This window comes from Patella vulgata, chromosome 4 (assembly GCF_932274485.2).
Source record: "Patella vulgata chromosome 4, xgPatVulg1.2, whole genome shotgun sequence".
Taxonomy (NCBI): Eukaryota; Metazoa; Mollusca; class Gastropoda; family Patellidae; genus Patella; species Patella vulgata.
In genome coordinates, this window is record NC_065882.2 from 16,208,494 (window position 1) to 16,234,639 (window position 26,146).

The 26,146-nt window shown below is 37.2% G+C and overlaps 1 protein-coding gene and 1 long non-coding RNA gene across 3 annotated transcripts; both read right to left on the reverse strand.

Annotated features, from left to right (window-relative positions):
- Positions 1-2,715: 2,715 nt before the first annotated feature.
- LOC126818697 (uncharacterized) lies at positions 2,716-11,636 on the reverse strand. Its single transcript, XR_007679317.2, has 3 exons — positions 11,548-11,636; positions 5,980-6,074; positions 2,716-2,973 (listed from the first exon to the last, which is right to left on the reverse strand). It is a non-coding gene; the product is annotated as an uncharacterized LOC126818697 (long non-coding RNA).
- A 4,659-nt stretch (positions 11,637-16,295) lies between these two features.
- LOC126818599 (putative RNA polymerase II subunit B1 CTD phosphatase RPAP2) lies at positions 16,296-25,459 on the reverse strand. 2 transcript variants are annotated; one of them, XM_050546085.1, is made up of 10 exons: positions 25,126-25,459; positions 24,353-24,470; positions 23,608-23,706; positions 23,312-23,377; positions 22,673-22,794; positions 20,718-21,708; positions 19,287-19,396; positions 17,787-17,867; positions 17,136-17,204; positions 16,296-16,461 (listed from the first exon to the last, which is right to left on the reverse strand). In XM_050546085.1, exons 1-10 carry the CDS (start codon positions 25,167-25,169, stop codon positions 16,326-16,328), a joined length of 1,836 nt encoding a protein of 611 aa, XP_050402042.1. In that variant the 5' UTR covers positions 25,170-25,459; the 3' UTR covers positions 16,296-16,325. The 2 variants fall into 2 exon arrangements, with proteins under 2 accessions (XP_050402042.1, XP_050402043.1); XM_050546086.2 differs by lacking the exons at positions 16,296-16,461; positions 17,136-17,204; positions 17,787-17,867; positions 19,287-19,396 and adding an exon at positions 19,683-20,144.
- Between the last annotated feature and the right edge of the window lie 687 nt (positions 25,460-26,146).

The following is a 26,146-nucleotide window of genomic DNA, read 5'->3' on the forward strand; positions in this document are numbered from 1 at the left end:
TGTAAAAAAACTGGTTGAATGGGGGAAGAACATAAACAAGGGGAAGAGGAGGAGAAGACAGCTGCAGGAACAAGGGGAGAATGATATTGACATGGATAATTTGTATGCCTTATAACGACCAGTGAATTCTTGTTAAAACGTCGTGTGTATATAATATAGTGATTGTTATCCATAGAACTGTGTTGTGTTATATGGAGGAATAAATTTTATAATTGAAGATTTTGCTTTTGTTGTAAATGTATGTTGTTTGTGCTGCATGCAAGATATCCTTAATTTCTACTATCTGGAGTACGGAATGGAATTGGGAAGAAAGTCTTGGCTGGAGAGACTTTAAGAAGGGGCGATAAAGAGAAAAATGGGTTGTAACGTCCATTTGACACAAACTAGGTCATTTGGGGACTAACATATGGTTCAACCTTATTTCAATAATTTGCTTGTGTGTAGGGTTATTTAGCAGTGGGAGGAAAGGACCCGGAGAAAACCGACGAGGTTGGACAGGTGACCCTACTCCTTGTCACGTACAAGCGAGCATTCGAAACCACGCCACTTGACTCAATGACAGACCTTATAATTTCAAGCGCGGCGCGATAAACTACTAGACTATCCAACCTCTGACTTTAAGAACGGATAGGACAGGGATTAACCGTATGTTTTCAGGTTGCCATCCTTGGCCCACATCTGGCATGGCATGATTTTCACGTGTGGGACATATTTGGGCCAGGTATGGGCCAGTTGTGCCATCTCTGGCCCACATGTGGCAGGCCATATCTTTGCCAGCTTTTAGCCAGATCTGGCCCATACAAGGCGGGCGTGTGCATTAGCGAATGTGGGCCAGATCTGGCTCTGACTGGGCCACGTCCGGCCCAGATATGCTAGACGTGGCCCAGCTCAGGCATGCCATATCCGGCCCAATCATTTTGCCAGATGTTGCCAGATATGGGCCGTGTCTGGGCCAAATATGATGTGTTGTCTGGGTCCAGTTTGTGCAGACAAAGAAAGACGTTAAACCCCTGGTTGATGTTTAATGGCTGCTTCCACAGTAGTGAAATCGCGGGCGAGAACTAGGAAAAGTGGAAAGTTGCTCCGGTATATTAGAAAATGAGTTTTCAATCTTTCAATGAGATTGATATATTTGCCAATAGGTTTAGGTTAAAAAGATAGGACTGTGTATAGATGCCATGTATTTTAAGGCTTTCTTTTAATATATTTTAAACATATGACGTTAAAAATACAATTATTGTCGCTTTAAGGAATTAATTATTTTACTTTCGTACGCCATATGATTAAATGGCTATATTCTGAGGTGAGTTTTACTAACAATGAACTTTACCCAGCGGGCACAGAACGTTGTGACAACGTTTTTCAGAGGTTGTATCACAACGTCTGAAATAAGTCAGCTGTAGGTTGTTTTGCAACAAACTCTTACGTTGTGACAACGTTGTACGGACGTCAAAGCAACATTGTCACAACGTTGTGTGGTGGTTGACGAAAAGTTGTGTGGTGGTTGACGAAAAGTTGTGACAACGTTGTACGGACGTCAAAGCAACATTGTCACAACGTTGTGTGGTGGTTGACGAAAAGTTGTGACAACGTTGTACGGACGTCAAAGCAACATTGTCACAACGTTGTGTGGTGGTTGACGAAAAGTTGTGACAACGTTGTACGGACGTTCAAGCAGCATTGTCACAACATTGTGTGGTGGTTGACGAAAAGTTGTCACGACGTCAGAATTTGTTGTTTTGCAACGTTGTGTGGTGGTTGGCGAAAAGTTGTCACAACGTCAGAATTTGTTGTTTTGAGGTTGTATAAAACCCAGTATAAGCCCCATCCGAACTCCCTACAGTTCTGCCCCTACTGGACTAACGAAGACGGGAATAGGCGGCCGGGCAGAATGGAAGTTAAATTAGGTGTGTGTGCGGGGAAGGGGGGGGGGGCTTAAATGCCCGACAGATTTGGGCCACGGTTTTGACATAGTGAAACGATACGCGAAGTTTCAACACTCTCACTCAATTAGAATCAAAGTTATTGTGTCCCATCACAACCAATCTAATTGCTTCTTTCTGAATAAAATCAGTATCAATTAATAGGACAGTACGTAGTTTCAAAAAATTCAATTCAAACGATTATATTACAGACAATATTAATGCTAGAGTCATATAACTTTGCAGTAATGGGTAAAGGTAATAGAATCTGATCATTAAATTTTAAGTAATGGTCATGTAATGAGTAATGGAAGATTTCAAAAGTAATGAGTAATGGAAATGTAATTAATTACATTCCGAAAATCATGTAATGGTCAATTACATTTCAATTACATTTAATGGCGCATTCTTTGAATGGCATTTAGTAATTAGAACATAATCAAATAACGCACTTTTATGGAATAACAATTACTATGGTTTATTTCACTGCAACGTTTCAACAAGATTTCACAAGTCGTTTTCAAGCATATATACACAAATAAATAAAATGAGAAAGATATGAATATATATATATAAACATCAGTGCGAACTATCCAATGGTATGCATGTCTTTAAATCTGATTGATTAAATGCTAAATTAGCACTAATCTTTAAATAGTAATAAAATGTAATTATTTACTTTCAATGTAATGGGTAATGAATGATATTGCTAAAAATGAGAAAGTAATTTTAATGCAATTGGTACTGTAATAATAATAATAATTTATTATTTATAATGCGCATATTACCAATATAAAACACTCAATGCTCAATGGCGCAGTTAACATTTTGTGGACATCACACATAGAAAATAAAATAAAATTAAATGGATGATAAAAGAACTTAAAATGGCTTATAAAGATTATAATAAAATATGACATGTAATAAACAAATTTAAACTGTACATGTACTTAATTGGTCCCTCTTCTGTCCGGCTCATATTTTAGATGAGCCGAAACTGCTGTTATTATCTCGGCTTCATTGCAGCTCGGCTGACTGATCATTACACTATCTGAAGAATACAAAAAACTGTATATTTACTCTGTCAAATTTTGTAAATTATATAATTCAGTCCGATCAAAAAGGTGGTCCTGAAGCTGTAACAGATAATTCTGCATCCCATGAATTATGGACCAAAGGTCGCTTATTGGGTAAAACGCTGGCTCGCTTGTCTGAAGGTCGCATTTTCGATCCCTACATTTGCCGAGAAAGTTCAGTAGGCCTGACAAGGACAACTGTTAGTCGTTTGGATGGTATGAAAAACCGAGGCCTCGTGTACACATTGACGTGCAAGTAAAAGATCTCTTGGCAGTTGGAATTCGATATAAGAGTAGGCCATAGTGCCGCTGCCCGGGCAAATTTTTCCTTCATTGCACGCGGTATAGCGCATGCCCATCTTCATTAGCCTAGTCTGAGCAGAACAGTAGGACGTTAAACCCCATATGAATTATATTATATATGACCCAATAACACATTCTATATGAGACATCGCTTGTGTTATTACTTTCATATTCTCCATAAATTTGTACGTGTAAGAAAGGCATGGGTGTTAAATTACAAAAAAGATAGGTTGCCAGGCAACGAAACATACGCCCACAGCAGCTAAATCGTCCGGGCGGTCAACAAGAGTTGTCGCATATTTTTACTTTTTTCGGTAATGAAACATTTATAATACACTAAAATCTGATTAAGAGCAACAACTCAGAAAACCATTAGAATTTGTTTGGTTTTTATAAAGTTCTGCCCCATGCTAACGTTTTGTATACAAAACTTTTAATACTGTATCATGGATTTAGCTGTCCAAGTCATAAAGATAGGTTGCCAGGCAACGAAACATACGCCCACAGTAGCTAAATCGTCCAGGCAGTCAACAACAGTTGTCACATATTTTTACTTTTTTCGGTAATGAAACATTTATAATACACTAAAATCTGATTAAGAGCAACAACTCAGAAAACCATTAGAATTTGTTAGGTTTTTATAAAGTTCTGCCCCATGCTAACGTTTTGTATACAAAACTTTCACTACTGTATCATGGATTTAGCTGTTTCAAGTCATAAAAATTCATTGAAAATCAATATACTTGTTCGCCTCAAGATCTTAAACTCTGTGTATCAATCTGGAGTCAATCAGATAGTAACTTTGGCCTCTAGAGCGTCCCCAAGATTTTTCAAAGTGATCAAGGGCCATAACTTTGGCAGTAATTATCAGAAATCTTTGAAAATCAATAGGATTCTTCGCCTCGTGACCTCAAACACTGTGTATAAATTTAAAGTCAATGAGATTAACTTTAGCCTTTAGAGCATCCACAAGGTTTTTTGAAGTGATCAAGGGCCATAACTCTGGAATTAATTATCACTGAAAATGAATAGACTTCTTCGTCTCATGACCTTAAACACTGTGTATAAATTTAAAGTCAATCGGATATTAACTTTAGACTCTAGAGCGTCCACAAGATTTTTCAAAGTGATCAAGGGCCATAACTCTGGCAGTAATTATCGTAAATTGCTGAAAATCAATAGGCTTTTTCGTCTCATGACCTTAAACACTGCGTATAAATTTAAAGTCAATCGGATATTAACTTTGGCCTCTAGAGCGTCCACAAGATTTTTTGAAGTGATCAAGGGCCATAACTCTGGCAGTAATTATCGGAAATTGCTGAAAATGAATAGGCTTCTTCGTCTCATGACCTTAAACATTGTGTATAAATTTAAAGTCAATCGGATATTAACTTTGGCCTCTAGAGCGTCCACAAGATTTTTTGAAGTGATCAAGAGCCATAACTCTGGCAGTAATTATCGGAAATCACTGAAAATCAATAGGCTTCTTCGTCTCATGACCTTAAACACTGTGTATAAATTTAAAATCGATCGGATATTAATTTTGGCCTCTAGAGCGTCCACAAGATTTTTTGAAGTGATCAGGGGCCAGAACTCTGGCAGTAATTATCGGATATCGCTGAAAATCAATAGGCTTCTTCGTCTCATGACCTTAAACACTATGTGTAAATTTAAAGTCGATCGGTTATTAGCTTTGGCCTCTAGAGCGTCCACAAGATTTTTCAAAATGATAAAGGGCCATAACTCTGGCAGTAATTATCGTAAATTGCTGGAAATCAATAGGATTCTTCGTCTCATGACCTTAAGCACTGTGTATAAATTTAAAGTCAATAGGATATAATAACTTTGGCCTCTAGAGAGTCCACAAGATTTTTTTGAAGTGATCAAAAGCCATAACTCTGGCAGTAATAATCAGAAATCGCTGAAAATCAATAGGCTTCTTCGTCTCATGACCTTAAACACTGTGTATAAATTTAAAGTCAATCGAATATTAACTTTGGCCTCTAGAGCGTCCACAAGATTTTTTGAAGTGATCAAGGGCAATAACTCTGGCAGTAATTATCGGAAATCGCTGAAAATCAATAGGCTTCTTCGTCTCATGACCTTAAACACTGTGTATAAAATTTAAAGTCAATCGGATATTAAGTTTGGCCTCTAGAGCGTCCACAAGATTTTTTGAAGTGATCAAGGGCCATAACTCTGGCAGTAATTATCGGAAATCGCTGAAAATCAATAGGCTTCTTCGTCTCATGACCTTAAACACTGTGTATAAATTTAAAGTCAATCGGATATTAAGTTTGGCCTCTAGAGCGTCCACAAGATTTTTTGAAGTGATCAAGGACCATAACTCTGGCAGTAATTATCGGAAATCGCTGAAAATCAATAGGCTTCTTCGTCTCATGACCTTAAACACCGTGTATAAATTTAAAGTCAATCGGATATTAACTTTGGCCTCTAGAGCGTCCCCAAGATTTTTTGAAGTGATCAAGCAATTGTGGACGCCGGACCGACGGACGAACGGACGGGGGCGAGGACAATATACGACCACATTTCAATGTCGGCGTATAAAAAGATCAACACTCATCGATGAAGTAATAAAAACTCGTGTATGCCCATACCATGTTTGATTATCAGATATTTAAGGATATGTTCGTAAATTGAGTATGATAAAAACAAACCTCGGACAACTTTGTAAATTTCTAAGTCCATTATGGACCGCCTCCCTTTATTTCCCTTTAAATTAAATTGGGCCATTAGGGAATTAGACATCAACCTGTTAAAATAAAAAGACATACTGTTTATGCGTTTGACAATACCACGAATTTTGACTTTCCATTCCTTGACACCTAGATATGGACATAAATGGGTTGCAACGCATATAATAATGTAATATGTTTGTATATTAACTGATTTACATTTAATCGTTTCTGTTTTTACTGTAATGTCTAATCAGTTATGTTCGGCGAAATACGCGAAGAGAGAGAGAGAAATGGGGTTTAACGTCCACTTGACACAAACTTGGTCATTTCGGGACTAACACATGGTTCAATTTTATTTCAATAATTCGCTAGCGCGTAGGGGTCTTTTTAGCAGTGGGAGGAAACCGGAGGACCCGGAGAAAACCCACCAGGTTAGACAGGCGACCAAACTACCTGGTCACGTACAACCGGGGAATCGAAACCCCGCCAGTTGACTCAATGACAGACCGTATGATACAGCGTGCGCGTGCTAACCATTCGGCCATCCAACCCCCCATACGCGAAGAGTCCAAATTGAATGCCAGTCTTTGGCGTCTGGTTATTCAAGTTTACACCCGCATATAGTATTCTCTTGGGTATATTTAACTTCATTCTTCGAGTCTCTCTATTACAAATGAAATTTGAAAGCATTCTTGCGCGCGATTCGTGTGGCAATTTCAAAACTTTAACTTTGTGTTAAATATTGGACATTAGAAGCCCATCTTTTCACGGTTACAACATTGATGTTGGGTTTAATTAAACAATGAGTCCCATGGTTGCAATGTCGAAGACTGTGGATGATATTGAGTTAGAGACTTGACTCCTTTAAGACGAAGACGATTGGAAAACGAATGTACGATTATTTTATCAATTTGTTTTCAAAAGAAAGAATACGACTTTAAACTGGTAACCACCAATGCTCATCAGATGGGTTACCTATAGCTATAACATGAAATAAATGAAACACATCTAGTATATTATTATATTTCAATCACTGTAATATTTACAATCAATGTCAGTTCAATTATGCAGGTGTATGCTCATGGATATTGATGTTGTACATTTAATAATAAAATTACCCTTCACTTGAATGAAATCTAAAACCCACAAGCATGTAATTAAAGAGCTGTGGTGTTAACAGTCGCACTAGCCCGGCATTATATCCACCTGTCCGTAGATCGACAAAGTACAAGATTTAATTTTCAGAGCATATATGTTTTGTTGCGTGTCAACCTATCTTTTTAATTAAGATCGTAGACTTGGTTGCCTAATAATTAAGATGTATACAGCGACTTGGTTAACCGTTCATCGGTTACTACTGGTGAAACGGTTAAAAAAATTACAAACCGATATTCGTTTTCATATCATATTTGACATTCAAAACCAGGAATGGTAGCCAAAATGTTTTCATTCACTAAAGACTATATAAATAGTTCATACAGCACAAAGTTCATATAGCATTTGTCATTTGTAATATATCACGGGAAATTAATGTCTTATTAATTTCCGCTCGAAGTTTTGTACACGTTACATTATTATTAACACTCCCTGCAAAGCTTGGGGTAGTATCAACTTATCTAAACAATTCATGAAATTGGTAACCCTATAAATTTAAAGATAATAGATAATGGGAAAGTCCATTATACAATACTATAAATATTGAAATGGCCCCTTCCAATTCCAGACATAGATTGAAATAGCTCTTTCCAAATCCAGACATAGCAAATGACCAAAAACTAAATGATTAAAATGCAATACAATTATAAAATAAAAACACTAAAGTTTCAGAACTAAAATAAATCATTTAAGAGATAATAAAACATATTTAAAATACTCAATTTACTTTGCAAGGAGGGTTCAATAATGAAATGACAATAGAAGTTCGACTACGTGGAAATGGCACCAGTAGAAAATAATCTACAATTACCGAAACAATTAATTCTTTTATATCATAATTATTTCTAAATGGACACAAAATATTAATTAATCGTAACATACCTAATTCTCAACTGTTACGCCTTCTAGCAACTTATAAAACTCGACAGTTTATCACAGCTCTATAAAAGCAGCCATGCAGGTTTGGCTGGGATTCCTTTTTGGCGGAAAGATGTTTAAATTTGATTGGGCCAACTGTCAACCTTGGGTGTGTTTTAAAATAAAATATGTATAAGATAATTAATCTTGACCTTTATTGGGGTTTTTTTATATACCGGTACATTAAATATAGATATTTTGCAATTAAGTTAAGAACGTAATTAAGTTTTAAAGGTGTAATAAACGTTTAATAAATGTTTTTTAAAAAAAAAATTTTTTCAAATGGCGTGTATAGGTAATTGTTACCTATTCATTGCGGGTTCTTTATAAACGGTTCATAAACGTTTAAAAAAATCATATTTACGGTACTACGTTTTAATGGAAAATTTTGTAAGAAAACATCAATTATGAACGTTATCTAAACATATTATATTAAACATTTTTATCAATATTTATCGAAAACTTCTGAAAAACTTACACTTAAAACATTTAAAAAACGTTTAATAAATATTTTTTTTTTTTACATAACCTTTTAGAAACAAGAAAAATAACAAAAACAAAAACAAAAAACGTTTTTGAAATATTTTGTGCTTGCTGGGATTCACTTAGAACTGTAATTAATTAAATAATGGCCAGGTTTCACACTTATATATAATGAGCGCCATGGAAAACGCATCACTTAGTTTTTCGTATAACAAAATGATCCTGTAAACATATCTTATTTATTTTGCTTCTTATTGTGAACAATATTCAAATGGGAACACATCAATAACAACACATTTGTACACTTATGGATGTTTAATCTGTAATCAACGGTACAAAGTCAGAGGGGTCAAAACCAAAAGTACGACACAGATGTCAGTAGCGCGTGTGTCCTCCACGGGCTTTTACGCACGCTGTGCAGCGACGTCGCATGGAATTAACCAATGTTTGAAAGAAGGCCTGGGGCAAATTGTTCCATTCTTGGACAAGAGCAGCTTCTAAAGCAGCAATGGTGTGCATCTGTGGTCTCCGATACAGACGGCGTCCAATCTCATCCCAGACATGTTCTATTGGTGCCATGTCCGGAGACATGGCTGGCCAGTTCAAGACATTGATGTTGTTAGCAGCCAGGAAGTCCATACTAAAACGGGCGGTATGCGAACGTGCATTATCCTGTTGGAAGTGCTGAAGTTGTGGGTGCGCTCGAAACATCGGAACAACAATTGGTTGCAAGACATCATCACGGTAGGCTACAGCATTAACGCGACCCCTGCAAATGTGTAGGGCGGTCCGGTGATGAAATGTGAAGCCTCCCCACATCATTACACTTCCCCCACCCCATCGATTCGTTTCGAAGACGCAGCAGTCTGCAAGACGTTCCTCAAGACGTCTCCACACACGTTGACGGCCATCAGCGTGATAAAGATGAAAGCGACTCCCATCACTGAAGAGCACACTTTGCCAGTCTACTCTTCTCCATGCCTGGTGTGTCCTTGAGCCCATATCAAACGCCGCTGACGGTGATGATCCCTAAGGATAGCTCCAACATAAGGTCGTCGTCGAGTCCTACTTCTCTTAGACGACGTCTTACGGTGTTGGCACTTACTGGTCCTTTTCTTTCGACGACTGCCGCACATGCTTGAGTCGCTGGGCAGAATCTGTCACGCAGATGAGTGACCCGGATGTAGCGGTCTTGAGCCTGGGTTGTAACGCGTTGTGGACCAGGACGTTGACGGTCACGCGTTGATCCAGTAACTCGAATACGTTCCACCAACCTTACAGTAGTGGACTGATGACAATTGAGGTGTCTGGCAATAATAGCACGCGTAGACATGCCAGCCCTGGACATTCCCTTGGCTTCATTCCGTTGATTTTCAGTAAGTCTCGGCATCTCTAGCTCGATTCCTTCACACGTCCAACAACAAATTACGACAAATTCACGTTTCACAGTTCATGTACAGCACATTAAGTTGAAAACATGCTTTTAAAGGGCTCACACACAATGCTGCAGGTGAATATTGGGTTTTTCATGTGCATCTCATGCAATTTTTTTTTGTGCACACGGGCCGAATTTTTTTGCGTTTGGGAGCATTGTGTGAAACAATAGTTCATAGTATTGCATAATATTATACATACAAAACCAACTAGTAATAAAATATTTGGGAAAAAAAGTGATGCGTTTTCCATGGCGCTCAGTAATATAACGGTATCTACTTAAAATGATCATTTGAATACTTAAAAGAGATTGAATTGATTTCATTATTCTTTTATTATTATTTCTTTTTTTTATACCGGAATAGTATTATTAAATTTACATTAGCACTATTAGATGTCGATTTACGGCTGTTTTTATTAATAATTTGTTTAGTGAAGCCGAATGATAAAAATTGCGTTAAGTCTACGTCGATCGAGATTTTGCCGTGGGTAACAAAACTCCGTCAAATCAAATAGCCCAGTGACGTGTAGAATAGATCAAATGGCTTGCTATGTGTCGCAAATTATTCGTTTAACGGCAATGTATATGAGTAATATGAAAAAACTAATGATGAGAGATTTCATTTAGTTAGATCTACTTGCGCAACACATCAACGCAAATGTCTAGCCTAGACAAGTGCAGATCACGTCGGTTCTAAATTCTACGTCGCTTGGCCTAGACTCGTGTATTCTGAGCGGACTGACACAATCATGCAGCTGGTCCAGCTAGTTTTAAAAGTTAAAGCAAGAATTTCATATTTTTTAAGAAAGTCAAAACATAATTATTTCTATATCTTTTGCTCAATAGGCTGTCAACTCAATATTATAGGATCATAGGTATCATTATGGCACTTATAAAATCATTCACACCGGAAATAATAACACAATTACCACCTTTGTTGTTCTACCCCCCCCCCCCCCATGGAAAAACTATCTGCAAACATTTGAATTAGAAGTTGAAAATGATATTTTGGCCAATTTCTCAACTGGCAATAGTGAATTATAGGAATAATAGGATTATTCTGTAACAAGGTAGGACTGTTTATAGATACCATCTATTTTAAAGCTTTACTTTAATACATTTTAAAAATATAACTTAAAAATATGAAATTCACTCGGCACAGCTGCAGTCTGAGTGTGTTTTGAAATGAACGTCGCCACTTACATCGCGGTAGTCAACAAAGTCCAAACCTACATTGCCGGTAATCAGATTCGAGGGGCTTTCATATTCAACTTAATAATAATAGTCTCTGTTACTACATGATGTATGTATAGGTGCGCGTGTTTTACATACATGTAAATATAGTTGGTGTTTTTGTTGTTTTATAGCCATTGATAATGCTGTTGCGTAGGTAGCCTAATGTTTTGTTTGTATTTGTATGCTGTCTCTAATAGCCTAATGGGGTGTTAAGATACAATATAATTTTATCTGATCTTATATTAGCCTTAGAAGAAGCAATTGACGATTTTTATATCCCTTCCACATACCCGGTTGAGAGTTAAAATAATAGAACTTACCTTCGGCACGAACCAAAAAACCAATATGGCGTCCCAGAAGCATCTTTCGCGGCAACATTTAGAGTCACGTTATCAGTTTCCGCGGGAAAAAAAAACCGCTAGTGTTACCAGATAATTTACTGAAGAATTAACCGGAATATTTGTCAGCTTCTAGTTGTTTTACAATAAGCCTTAAATAAAATGTATTATAGTTTGTATTGTGTTATTAAATCTCGATCTACGTCGTTAACCAATACAACTGTACCCAAGATCATACGTCAATTTCTATAGATAAGCGCATTGCAATTCCTGTTTTATGCACTGAATTTGTGTAGCAAACGCTGCACACTACACAATATGCATTAATCACCATTTTCTGTGTTTTGTGTTATTATTTCAATTGAAAAACACCGGATGTAAAAACAGCGACATTTAGGTGCGGGAGAGGCATCTCGTTTAAAGTTCATAATACATTTTTATAATACTTGACGGACGCAAACGCCTTTTCTTGCTTTCCCAACCCGTGTGCTCAGCAACATGAAAGCAAGCCAGTATTGCCTATTTAGTACACCAATAACTTTAATGCATTAAAGGAAATTATGATTTCCGAAAAATTATAAAACAAATAACTGACCGATGTCGCACACCGCCGAGTGGGACCCGACGAAATGTTTCAATCCGCGATCAATGCAGTACAAATTCGCCGTGTTCAATGACAAGAAAGTGAAAATGTTTTATTATACTTAAAAATCATCGAATTTGGGGATCTTTATTTGACTGACAAGAAAGCAAAATATTTTCTTCCAAATAACATTCTGAAAGTTCCGCTTTCACATTCTCTCGGGATTTTGAATGTGACTTTTTACCTAAATGGCTGCCGGGAACAGGGAATGTCAGGCAATGTCATGACCTTGACTCAGGTTACAACCCCAAAATTGACCTTGCGGGTGCGGGTCACGACTTTGACCTTGAGATTTATTCGTGATATCTGGGTTGTTCATGAAGTTTTGGGACTTTTTCGATCCCAAGGTCAAGGGTCAGGTCAAAGGTCAAGGCCCCATTCGAAAGGTCAATGAGTTGCCTATCCATGGTCATGACCTTTGATTTGCCGCGCAGACCAGGGGCCCCACCATGTGCCCGGGAGCATCGAACTCAGTAGATATTTTGGTGACCTTGACCCTTTCTGATGACCTTGACCTACCGGGGTCATGTGGACCAAGATGACATTTTGGAAGGTCAAGGTCCAGTGGTCCTGACTTTATTAGATGGGCCCCTAGGGTTCAAAAACCAAAATACTTCCGGGGCCCCTAGCGGGTCAAGGTCACGACTTTTGGTTGGCGATTTTAAAAAATGAAGAACAAATGTTGGGTCAGTCTATCGGGTCACCAAACCCCGGGGCGATCGGATGACATTTTTGGAGAAAATTACCTAGAAAGTGAAATAGCCGAGCATTACAGCGGTGTGGTCTAAGGGCAGATAACTCGCCCATCCCAAATCGGATCCGACGACCTTGAGGTCGTGGCTATTTAAACTAAATTGACCCCTGGGAGTCTCGTGGTGACCTTGGTTTGACAATCAGAGGTCAAGGTTCGAACTGCTATATATGACGTTTCGATAACGTTATGACAATGTTGTGACAACGTTTTAACAACGTTGTGACAACAACCTGTATATGAAGTTTTGATAACGTTGTGACAATGTTGTGACAACGTTGTGACAACAACCTGTATATGACGTTTTGATAACGTTTTGAAGACGTTGTGACAACGTTGTGACCACGTTGTAACAACGCCGTGACAACAACCTGTATATGACGTTTTGATAACGTTGTGACAACGTTGTGACAACAACCTGTATATGACGTTTTGATAACGTTTTAAAGACGTTGTGACAACGTTGTGACCACGTTGTAACAACGCCGTGACAACAACCTGTATATGACGTTTTGATAACGTTGTGGCAACGTTGTGACAACAACCTGTATATGACGTTTTGATAACGTTTTGAAGACGTTGTGACAACGTTGTGACCACGTTGTAACAAAGCCGTGACAACAACCTGTATATGACGTTTTGATAACGTTGTGACAACAACCTGTATATGACGTTTGAATAACGTTTTGATGACGTTGTGACAACGTTGTGACAACAACCTGTATATGACGTTTTGATAACGTTTTGAAGACGTTGTTACAACGTTGTGACAACGTTGTAACAACGTTGTAACAACGCCGTGACGACAACCTGTATATGACGTTTTGATAACGTTGTGACAACGTTGTGACAACAACCTGTATATGACGTTAGAATAACGTCTTGATGACGTTGTGACAATGTTGTGACAACGTTGTGACAACAACCTGTATATGACGTTTTGATAACGTTTTGATGACGTTGTGACAACGTTGTGTCAACAACCTGTATATGACGTAAATACAACGTCGAATATTGGTCGAAAACACGTTGTACAACGTCACGACCAATATTGACGTTGTCACAATGTTGTAACAACGTTGCGTGCCCGCTGGGTAAGTGGTCGGTAAACAAACAGCAATTTTATACACCTAAGAATTTTACACGATCTACACGTTTTAGTTGACCTGGGATAAGAATAGAAACAGTCTCTTAGGTTCGATTAAGTCGATCTGGAATTTCTAAACGTTTAACTCAAAACCATATAATATAGAGGGTCTGGCCAACTGCTAAGATGGTCGACATTTTGTTACCCAATCTTAATCCTGAGGCTGGATAGATTTTCTGTGCGCAAAGGGCGGGCTAGGCCTCAGATCGTCGAACGTTGTCCGAGGACTCAAATAAATAAAATTCTACTCCACTGAAAAATATATTGACCTAAATTATACGAGAAAAATAATATATTATGAGTTGGATGTGAAAAAGGTGAATCAAGTTAGTTTTGTCACGGATTTTGAAACGGAAACCACTTCTAAATGTCATGCAAGGATAATAAAAAAGCACTTGTTTATTTATTCAAATGTTACATGCTATTTTGTGACAGTCTTAGTTCCGTTTCATATGTTTGCGCAAAATGGTCTCGATCCCATGATTTCTCAGGGATAGGTGAAAACACCTAATATCTCCGGCAAGGATATATAAAGGATATTAAACTACCCGAGGTTGATATGATCTCTATCATATCAATCCGAGGGAGAGTAGGTTTATATCCGACATATACAACGCCATTTCACCCTTAAATTTAATGGGCTCTTCTATTAAAAGGCATCAATGATTGGATAATTGCTCGATAGATTCCGCCAAATAGCGAAAATTACCGAAGTAATCACGTGAATGTACGTGTATGTTTTTGTTTATACGTCGCCATTTTGGATTAATTGAATTGAAAGCAAAAACAAAATGGATAGTAATACGAAGTCAGACGAATAATCAATCCTTTTTAGCCAACATATTGACGATGGAATAGATGTGAATGCAAATATCGACGAGGATCTATCCAAAGCCTGAAGAAAATTTGGATCAAAAGGCAATCTTTTCCGATAATTCTGACAGTGAACCGTGATTGAAGGTTTTCGGTATGTTCAAAGAAGGATTTGACCGACTGTTTTAAGTGGACTGTACCCAAAAATACTTTACAAAGGAACTCTTGGGCGATAAATACTTGCAAGTCTTGGAGTGTGGAGAAATAATCGAAATGTGGACGGAAAGAAAATTCTGAAAGATATCTTAGGTATGGAGTATCGATAATCGATTTAAATATGCCGATAAGTACGCCGTCTATTTCGGTCCTGGATGCTACAAACTGTACCATAACAATTTTTAATTGTAAAAAGAATAAACATTTATTTCTGTCTTCTTTGTATTAATTCGATCATCATTATTTCATGGAGACCATGACTTCACGGGCTTATGACATCACACTTGTCCCTCAGGGAAACAACATGGGATTCCCACAGGTGTCTTGGGCTCGTTTATTCCGACAAGCAGAATGAAATTTCACAAATCAAACATAAAAAAACTACCATCACTCTATTCCCATTCGTTATTTTTCTCTAGGAGTGCAAATATTGAGCAAGTGAGTCTATTTAATATTAGAATCGATTCAAATCTTTTAGCTATAATCTTTAATTTTTGCACAAACAGGAGTTCATATTCTCTTCAGTATCGAGTATAAGAACAAGATCCATTCAAATTGCAATCTTATTAAAACACAGATCCTATTTCGTTTCGTTTTTGTAGTTCAAAATTTCGTGTTACCTGTCTTTACTACACTAGGATCTGGAAGAGTTGTCCTGATTGAAGTGAGGGATTAACCAATGAAACGGTCTGTTACGGCGAGTTCTTGGCGTGCGATGTTTCGAACTGTTGGTAAACCACTAGAAACATCAACCATGATTGATTAATCAATGTCTGACGTCATAGGTTCAAAAGCTGTTCGTATGACCCCTGGCGCGACCTTCCAGTACAGGTGCAGCCGTTGCGCTGCCCCAGGGCCCATAAGAGTCTATGGGGCCGATGAATGTCAAAGTTCAAAATTGAAATGGGCAATTATGCATGATTTTTTTTTATTGTTCCTTTGAATCTTATATGATTATGTACAATGGTTTTCGCTTTATCGCAATCTGCTAGTGAATCATCTAGATATGACTAGTGCTAGAAAGAAGAGGAAGGGGGGGGCGCAAAAAAGGTTTCACCCCAGCACATTTTTTTCCTATCAAGGGCCCCGTCTAGACGACCGTCATATGTCTAGGATCTATACTTGATTTTTTATTGACAATTAAATTAAGAAAGAAAACATTTGTAATTTTTATATTTAATATTTATATTTCATGTCAACAGATTTCCTACTAAACTGTCTAAATCCTGTAATTGGTGACCTAAACCATTTAATATGACCTCCAGGAAGTGCCGAGTGGTTGGTTGGTTGAACGACTTCGCTATTATTGGTACCTTTACAGCTAATCTACAAAATAAACATAAAAAAAAAATATCAATCATTGAAAATATTATTGTTTGTAATTACACAATTTCCAGTTGAATTACTAAATGCCATTATAACAATTACTCACTGAGACTGTTATTTCATTTATTTACAGTAGGAATGATCTGATTTAACTAAACATGAATGCCCCAGTAAGGTTAAACCAATTTCGATTTTTGCCGTTCAGGAATTCCTTTAACAAAGTTTAACTTTTTGAGTTTTGAAATTTCAAATATTCACCACTCTCTAGTTGCTATATACTGATAAACTAGTTAAACAGAGAGAGATAGAGAGAGAGAGAGAGAGAGGGTGCGAGATGGGTTTAACGTCCTCTCTAAATTTTATTTCAATAATTCGCTTGCGCTTAGGGGCCTTTAGCACTTGGAGGAAATTTCTGTACCGACTGGGTTAACGAAAACAGGTAGATGCCAGTTAAGCTGTTGCAGAAATGGATATTCACTGCAAATCTTGGAGATAGGGTTTAGTCACAACCTCATGAATTTACTCCGGGTACGTCCGGTTTCATTCCACAGGAAAGAACCTGCAATATCTTCTTCATTGGAAGCGGAAGGTAAACCCTACTAACAACAACAACCGACCTACCAGAAAATATGTCAGAAAATGAGAGATTTAATACTATTATAGAAATAACTTACATTTTAATGATAATCAAGCAGACTAGAGTCCATTGTACAGGTTTAAATAGAATATTAGAACTGGTCAAGCTGAAAAAACAAATCATGTGGGTGTACAATTAATTACACAGACGTCAGTCCTTCACGTTTAAGGGGAGCGTTCGCTCCTGCTCCTCTCGACGCACGTCGGCTTTCCTTCGACGGAGTCGTTAAAGACTCCTGCAAATTAGCTAAATCGCTCTCCTAAATATTGAGATTAATAAACTACTTTCAGTTTTTGTTTACGTTTAAACTGCATATATTCAAGGTATCAGGAGCTTTTTATGGCTCCCGCTCAATTTTATAAACATGAAGGACTGAGACGTCCAAGTCGGGAAAGACGGTATCTGTCACAGACAATGTCAGGCACAAATTAAGGCATTGTGACTGTCAGTATGTCAAATTTGTCAATTTTCTGCGTTGACAGAGAGAGAGAGAGGTTGGTTGTCACCCACAAGCTTGGGATTGAAACCATGACACTTGACTCAATGACAGATTTAAAGCACATGTGTTAAACATCCCAAACACCCCCAAATGACAAAATAAATTAAAAGAAATAGCAATATTTTTCTTATTTGAAAACTTATGATAAATGTCTGAAACTGGTATCAAATAAGATGTTTAAAATTGTACCTGAAAGTATTAACAAGTTGTCGTATTTGACCTGTTGTATCTTGTAAGGAAAGTTTTAATGGTACCAACAGCTCCGGTAAACTGAAATATTATAATATTGAATTACATCAAGATATAATGGAGTGAGATAGGATGGGATGGGTCTTGTAAAGGCAGTTTTAATGGTACCAACAACTCTGGTAAACTGAAATATTATAATATTGAATTACATCAAGATATAATGGAGTGGGATAGGATGGGATGGGTCTTGTAAAGGCAGTTTTAATGGTGCCAACAACTCTGGTAAACGGAAATATTACAATATTAAATTACATCAAGATATAATTATGGGATGAAATGGAGGGGAATGGAATACGGTTTGAAGGAGAGGATGCAATTTAATGAAATGGAATGGAGTTTAATGGAGGGATGGGAATGGGGTTAAATGGAGGGATGGGAATGGGGTTAAATGGAGGGATTGAAATGGGGTTAAATGGAGGGATGGGAATGGGACTTAATGGAGGCAACTAGAATGGAGTTTAATGGAGGGATTGGAATGGGGCTTAAACATACATTATGCAAAAGCTAAATCTGTCTATTGCAGGTCTTTATTTAGGCTTGAAATGTTATCTAAATTATTAATTAGACATTAAATAACTTATCCAGACCATAATCAACTCTCGATGGCATCGCTAGCCTGCGATCTTAAGTGGATTGTGAGCTGATTTACTGCATAACTTTCCTTCTCGATTAAACGATTAAATGGATAATCGAGACTATGCTGCTTATCGTACTGACTTTAGTAATGATGACCGAGGGGAATGGAATGGGGTTTAATGGAGGGGATTTGAATGGGGTTAAATGGGGGGATGGGAATGAGACTTAATGGAGGGAAATGGAATGGGGTTAAATGGAGAGATGGGAATGGAGCTTAATGGGGGGGGGGAATGGAATGGGGTTTAATGGAGGGGATTTGAATGGGGTTTAATGGAGGGGATTTGAATGGAGTTTAATGGAGGGGATTGGAATGAGGCTTAATGAAGGGGACTGGAATGGGGTTTAATGGAGTGGAACAGGGGTTTAATGGAGGGGAGTGGAACAGAAGTTTAATGGAGCGGATTGGAATGGGGTTTAATGGAGAGGAACAGGGGTTTAATGGAGGGGAGTGAAAATAGGTTTAATGGAGAGGATGGGAATGGGGCTTAATGGAGGGCATTTGGATGGGGTTAAATGGAGGGATGGGAACAGGCTTAATGGAGGGGGTTGGAAAGGGGATTAATGGAGGGGATTGGAATGAGTTTAATGGCATGGAACAGGGGTTTAATGGAGTGGAATGGATGTAATTTTTGAAGCGTCAAGATGATATGTGCATGATGGTGCCTGACATTACAACAAAAATCTTTATATCCACACCCATTATCTTTTCGCCTTTGTAATATTGTTGAGATTTTTACCCAAGGAACAATCCACCGAATTTGACATTGTTTCATATTCAAACATTCGTTATAAAATTCTACTTACACTTTATTCAGACGTTCGAGTACGATTCTACGTCTAATTAACATCTGATCGTGTGAATCAACACTGGGCATGATAACAGGTACATTACTCTCTTCTTCATCATCCTCTCGCTGCAACATACCCAAAATCTTAAAATATCTGTCATTTTTCGCAAAAATTTCAAATTGACCATGGCTTAATCCACACTAAAATTTCAAATTGACCATGGCTTAATCCACGCAAAAATTTCAAATTGACCATGCCTTAATCTACGATAAAATGTCAAATTGACCATGGCTTAATCTACGATAAAATGTCAAATTAACCATGGCTTAATCCATGATAAAATGTACACATACTGATTATTTAACATTTAATTAACAAAACAAAAGCGAAATATCAAATGTAGATTATCAACTAGCTTCTATTAAATCGGATTAAAAAGATGTTAAATAATCAATCTGAGTACATTTTAGCCTTGAGTATTGTATTCAGATTTGTATATGAATAGGGATTAGGGAGCAGCAGACTATACAAGACCCCTCTCCCTGTCAAATATATATACATGTACCTGTCATAGACATCGTCAAGCACAATCACTATGGTGTCTGTCATTTTGTCTGGGACAGATTTGTCATTTTATCTGGGACAGATTTGTATATAATGTCAGTTATATTACAGTACATGTCCAGCACAAAGTTCAAAATGTCCAGTACAAGTTTAAAATGAAAAGATGAAATGAGATTTAACATCCTATCCTTGCAGTGTGCTATGAGGGAAATTTTGCCTAGACTTTGGTGTTTCCATCTGCCAAGGGTTCTTCACATGCACTTGGTTTTTCATTCCTAGCCGTTTCCTTGCCAGACCCTGGAAACTACACTGAAAAAAGAGAGAGAGAGAGAAATGGGGTTTAACGTCCACCCAGAGTAAACCCACGAGGTTGGACAGGCGACCCTACTCCTTGTCCCGTACAACCGGGGATTCGAAACCACGCCAGTCGACTCAATGACAGACTTTATGATACAGCGCGCGCACGCTAACCATTCGGACATCCATCCCCCCGCCTACACTGAAAAATCCTAAGGAACTTGGTTAGGAGCCTCCTAACGTCCTACTTTTCTGCACCGACTAGGCTAATGAAAAGGAGCATCGCCATGCAGTGTGCTATGAGGGAAATTTTGCCCGGACAGCGTCGCTACAGCCTACTCTTAATTCAAATTCCAACTGTCAAGGGTTCTTTTATGTGCATGCCGATGTATACACAGGATTTCAGGGGTATTTTTTGTCCCATCCGAAAGGCTATACATGTATATTGTCCTTTGACAGGCCCGTTGTCCTACACCACTGACAAGGAGGAACCACGCCAGAAGATCATAATGAAATTTCTTGCCCAACACCAGGATCGAACATGAGACATCCAGGCTCCCCACCTAGCTAATATATAAACATTACCTTCTCCGATTCCTTCAACTCTTTATCAGTATAGAAATTTCCACTGTAAAATTCTTTGACTTTAATTTCAAATTCTTTTGTTTCTTTCTCGATCTTCTTGTAATCGGGTAGAGGCTTTGTCGTCTTTTTAGGTCTAGTTTCTGACTCATCTAATTCTTCCATCAAACCTTCCTCAAGCTTTTCACGTTCTTGCTCCTTTCTCTCGAGACTCTGGCACAACACAGCATACTTGTAGTTGAAGTCTTCATCTCTCTGATCAGAGTTTTCTCCCCTTCGCATCAAGAAATCTTTTGTTTTTACAGTAATCCACTGTTTAATGACCGTACAGATAAAAGACAAGGGAGATAACTCTGATTCTTTTAGAGTTGTCCCTCTTAAATCATGTTCCAAAATTTTATCTTTTTGCTCTTTTTTGCCTTTATCAGATGTTTTGACACTAGAAATATCTCCAGAAGTATTTCTAGGAGTTAAGTCTAAACTTTCAGACAAAACTGAGGGAATTTTGTCATTGGATGTGACCTGGAGTGGTTTGTCGTCGGCCATTTTAGCCAACAATTTCTTTCGTTTATCCAGTAATCTAATCATATAATCACTCTTTGATTCTGTTGGTTTCTGGGAGAATCCACTAGTTTTCGTTTCGTTTATTTTACACAACTGATCTTCCTTAATTTCAGGAGATTCACTTTCCCTAATTTCAGGAGATTCACTTTCCTTAAAAATAGAGGAAGAATTTCCATATTTCTTGCTAGTAGATTCCGAAAATTCTGTTTGTTTAGAATTGGTATCAATGATTGCATCAGATAAATTTCCATTGTTAAGATTTAAATCAACCTTTTCTAAACTTTCAGTTACATCTTCGATATTTTTGTTAGATTTTTCAGTGGATTTGTCTCTCGACCCAACAGAATCTAATTTCAGTAACTCCTCAACCTGTGCTTTCAGTGTTAAATTAGGATCAGGAGACCCAATAACATCTACACCTAGGAAACCCCTGAAAATAAGAGAAGAAACAAAAATTTCATCAGATGGAGAGTGAGAGAGTAATGGCATTTAATGTCTACTCAACACAAACTAGGTCATTTCGGGACTAACATATGGTTCAATTTTATTTCAATCATTTCCTTGCACGTAGAGGTCTTTAGCAGTGAGAGAAAACCAGAGAACCCGCAGAAAACACACCAGGTTGGCCAGATGACCCTACTCCTTGTCACATACAAACAGCTCTTAATCATGCCACTTAAACCAGACCACTCTTTACAAACTACAATATTGTTAAGTTAAATCTCTAAAAGGAGAATCAGTCCAAAAATGGTTCAATTCTGTTCAGTATTTACAAAATTCGTCGCTTTTCTGGCGAACCGGTGAATCTGAAATATTTAAGTATTGAGAATTATGCGTTTGAAATTTGCGCTCTGTTGTTATCTCTATGTCCATCAAATAATAACGTTTATGTAAATGATGTTCCGTGTCCTGATGTATATGTATGAAATATTAAATCATAAATAAATGTTAATATTTGATGGCTAGAGATAACAACAGAACGCAAATTTCAAACGCATAATTCTCAATACTTTAAATATTTCAGATTCGTCGGTTCGCCAGACAAGCGACAAATTATGGAAAATTTGACATTGTCTGCACACAACATAAACATGCCAATGCCACAATAACTCTCTAGACCATTGGATGGCCGTCATATTGATTATTAACTGGATTAGAACATCTGTGCCATTTTACAATTTAACACTAAAATGAATAATAGAGACTTTGTTTATTATTCATGTGACAAGCTCATAATCAACTCTCTAGATGGCCGTGATATTGAATGAATTAGTACATCTGTGCCATTTTATAATTTCAAGTTAAAATGGATAATCAAGACTTTGTTTACTAACATAGCAATGGTACTTGACAATCGAAACTATCATTACAAAACGCCATTTCTTTGCACATACCTTCCAGGCTGTAAAAGTTTAAATTCAACTTTTCGTTCACTTTCTCTCGCCCAGATTGGTGACGTTGAGATCTGGTTTTCATAAAATGTTGATGCCTTAAAACACTGGTTACTGCAAAATTTCTATGAAAATGAAAGTAGATCATCAAAATTTAAATTAAATGAAATGGGGTTTAATGTCCTACTGTTCTGCTCTGACTGGGTTAATGAAGATGGACATAGGCCTACTCCATACTGTGTGCCATAAGGGAAATTTTGCCCAGGCAATGGCATTTCAACCTACCTTTCTTCAAATAGAATAGTATACAAGACTGTATGCACATGTAGCATTAAAAATGTGCACCTTTATAATCGTCTAGTTTGGATTGACCCCTTTCACTACAGTACAGATTATTTAGAAAATGTTTTCATTGATAAAGTTGAATGATGATTTAAATTACTTACACAATATAGAGAAATGAAATAAAACGTCCTACTTTTCTGGGCCAAGATGGCTAATGAAGACGGACATACACAATGCAGTGGGATATGACTCGATGAGGGAAATAGGTTATAATTTTATATTCAGTTCAATTCATATGTCAGGCAATATGAAAAGAAAAGACTGTCAGTTCACATTTAAATTAGTTTTTTTTCTCACCTTCCTCTCTGTAATGTCGTAAACTTTATTTGACTTGGATGAAATGTGATATTTCTGCTTTGGTATCTGAAATTAATTTTTTTAAAAATATAATCAGTGATTTATTTGACCAAAAATGGCATCCTAAACAAGCCATCGATCACTTTTTACCCTGATTTGATTGAATCCAGGCTGGGAGATTACATGTGTATCTATTTGAAATTTTTTTTATCTTAATTAAATGGATTAGGGAAACCATGAAAAATTAGTTATTGTTCAATAATACAAATGAAGATTTAAATACATGGAATACATACCATCTTAAGTTGATTATCACAGAGGGGATAACCACATAGTTCAACAATTGTTCTTTCTTCAATAACATCATGGTAATGACCCAGTCCTATCAGATTACCCTGTACATATAATAGACATCTATAAATATATTTCATAATATCAATCAGCTGGACCTCTTGTTTTATGACAAAAGGAGAAAATGACCTGCCCTCTCTATCATGTCAGCGAATTTTAACATGTCAGCAAAAAGTCAGGTCTACTAGTGCCTGACATTTTGTTGGATACAATGTAAAATCATTATTTCCAGGTTTGGTGACATGCATTTCTAGGAGTAAGACACTGGTTGGTTAGCCAGGAGGTCGCAGGTTCACTCCTGGTGTTGGCTGGAAAAGTTCACCATGATTTTTCGGCGTGGTTTCCCATTGTCAGTGGTGCAGGTAGGAGGGCCTGACAAGGAGAGCTGTCTAGTCATTCGGATGGGATGGAAAACCGAGGTCCTGTGTACACATTGGCATGCACGTAAAAGATCCCTGGGCAGTTGGAATTCGATATAAGAGTAGGACACCTATCCGGGAAAAATTTCTTCATTAGCCTAGTCGGACCAGAACAGTAGGATATTAAACCCCATTTCATTTCATTTCATTTGTATTTCTAGGCTTACATTATCCAGACTCGGTGACATGTACGTATTTCTCAACTTTCCAGGGATGGTGACATGTATTTCTAAGTTTACAATTTCCAGGTGATATTCATATCTAGACTTACAATTTCTAGCAGATATTCCTCTTTTACACCCGTTTCTATCAAATTCTCAACAATATGAAAGGCCTGTTTTTCTAGAGCAATTCTGTTTCTGATATTTCTCTCTGTATCTACTAGTTTACTGAAATAAATAAATAAATAAATAAATAAATATTTATTACATTTACTCAGATTGTGTTGCAAATAGAAGGTGTTGAATACATGTCTTAAAGTCTTGATGTGTCATTTTAGTGCTACTGTACATGTATAGGAATCTTTTGCAGCATTTCAAAAGATGAGTCTCTATGAATATCAGTCCAAAAATGGTTCAATTCCATTGAGTATTTACAAAGAAATTACTTCGATCCATGTTGCTCACTATGCAATTTTGTTTTCTGAAAAATTTATTGATAGGCCTGTTCTAAAACCAATTGAATTGAAGATGGATTGTTACCTAGCGTTGGTTTTTTAATTTTGCTGTCTTAATGAAATAATCAATCAGAGTACATATTAGCTTGGGTAAGATGTAATAAATTTCATATTTTAAAGAAAAATGCAAATGATGCATTGTTACTTTAAAATAAATAACCACTTAGATAGGTATTTAGTCAAAAAAATTTAAGTCATCATTTCAACTGCTTTGGATTAGGTAATTTCAGTCATCATTTCAACTGCTTTGGGTTACTGTCAACTTATTGAGATTCATTTATCGTCAGTCTTAGGAACAGTCTCTGATCGGACAGTGTCATCAGAGATCGTTCCTAATTGTCAGTACAGAGTTGCAGGCTTTATGTTACCTTTTTTCGTCGACACAAGTAGGTGGGTTAGTTGTTGACGCCATTAATTATCTTGCTAATCTCAGCAGGCCTAATGCCAATGGGATTTTTATTTGAATGAAATTATGAAATAATTTGAATGAATGTCGATTTTTCTTATTCTGTCCTGTGGCGAGAAAGCAACTAAATATAATTCAATGTGTGAAAAATTTGGGGAAATAGAGGGAGATATAATGTCTTAACATTTGTAAAGATTAAAGTCACAAAATGAACAGGTTGCTTTTGAAATTTGTATAAAAATAGAAAATTTCAACAAAACTTGAAATTTTTACGACTGAAGGCCACCATCTTGGAATAAAAATAATCTCCGAAGCACAATGTGTTGTTCTTGTTTGATATAAACTACGGACTATTCGGTCATAGCGTTTAATTATTTAGAAATATGTTTCAAAATAAAACAAATTCCCTAGAACTGTTAAATGCTGTAAAGTTGTTGAGGCCAAAAATATTAGAATTATAAAATAAAAATTTTAGTGTAGAGGCTTTATCATTCAACAGGAACGATAACTCGAAATTACCTGAAAGGAAAACAGGTTTGACACCACATAATATTTTGGTTTTAAGTACAAACCCAAAGTGTTCCCACACACGGCAGTTAGGCACTGGCAAGGATCGACATTCAATGAGTAGATGGGACCCTCGTCAACTGCAGCCCCCCCCCCCGCGATTCGGTGAACCGTCCATTTTTCAGGCAACGTATTTCCGTTTTTGGGCAACAAACAGTAGCCAATGGGGAACATTAAGTTGCCTTTTGCTTAACATATTGTAAATTTACATTGTTATGTACTTGTGTAATTAATTAAAAATAACCGACCATCGCAGCTTTGTGGAAAATACGTTTTAGGTAACGATTGATTCATTCTGAAAATTCGGGTGAGAAAGAAAATTTTCGGGCAAATAGCCTTACCCCCCCCCCCCCCCGCTCCTCCAAACTCCTATGCACTTTACTACACTGTCCATTCATTGCTTGGCCCTTCGTCCG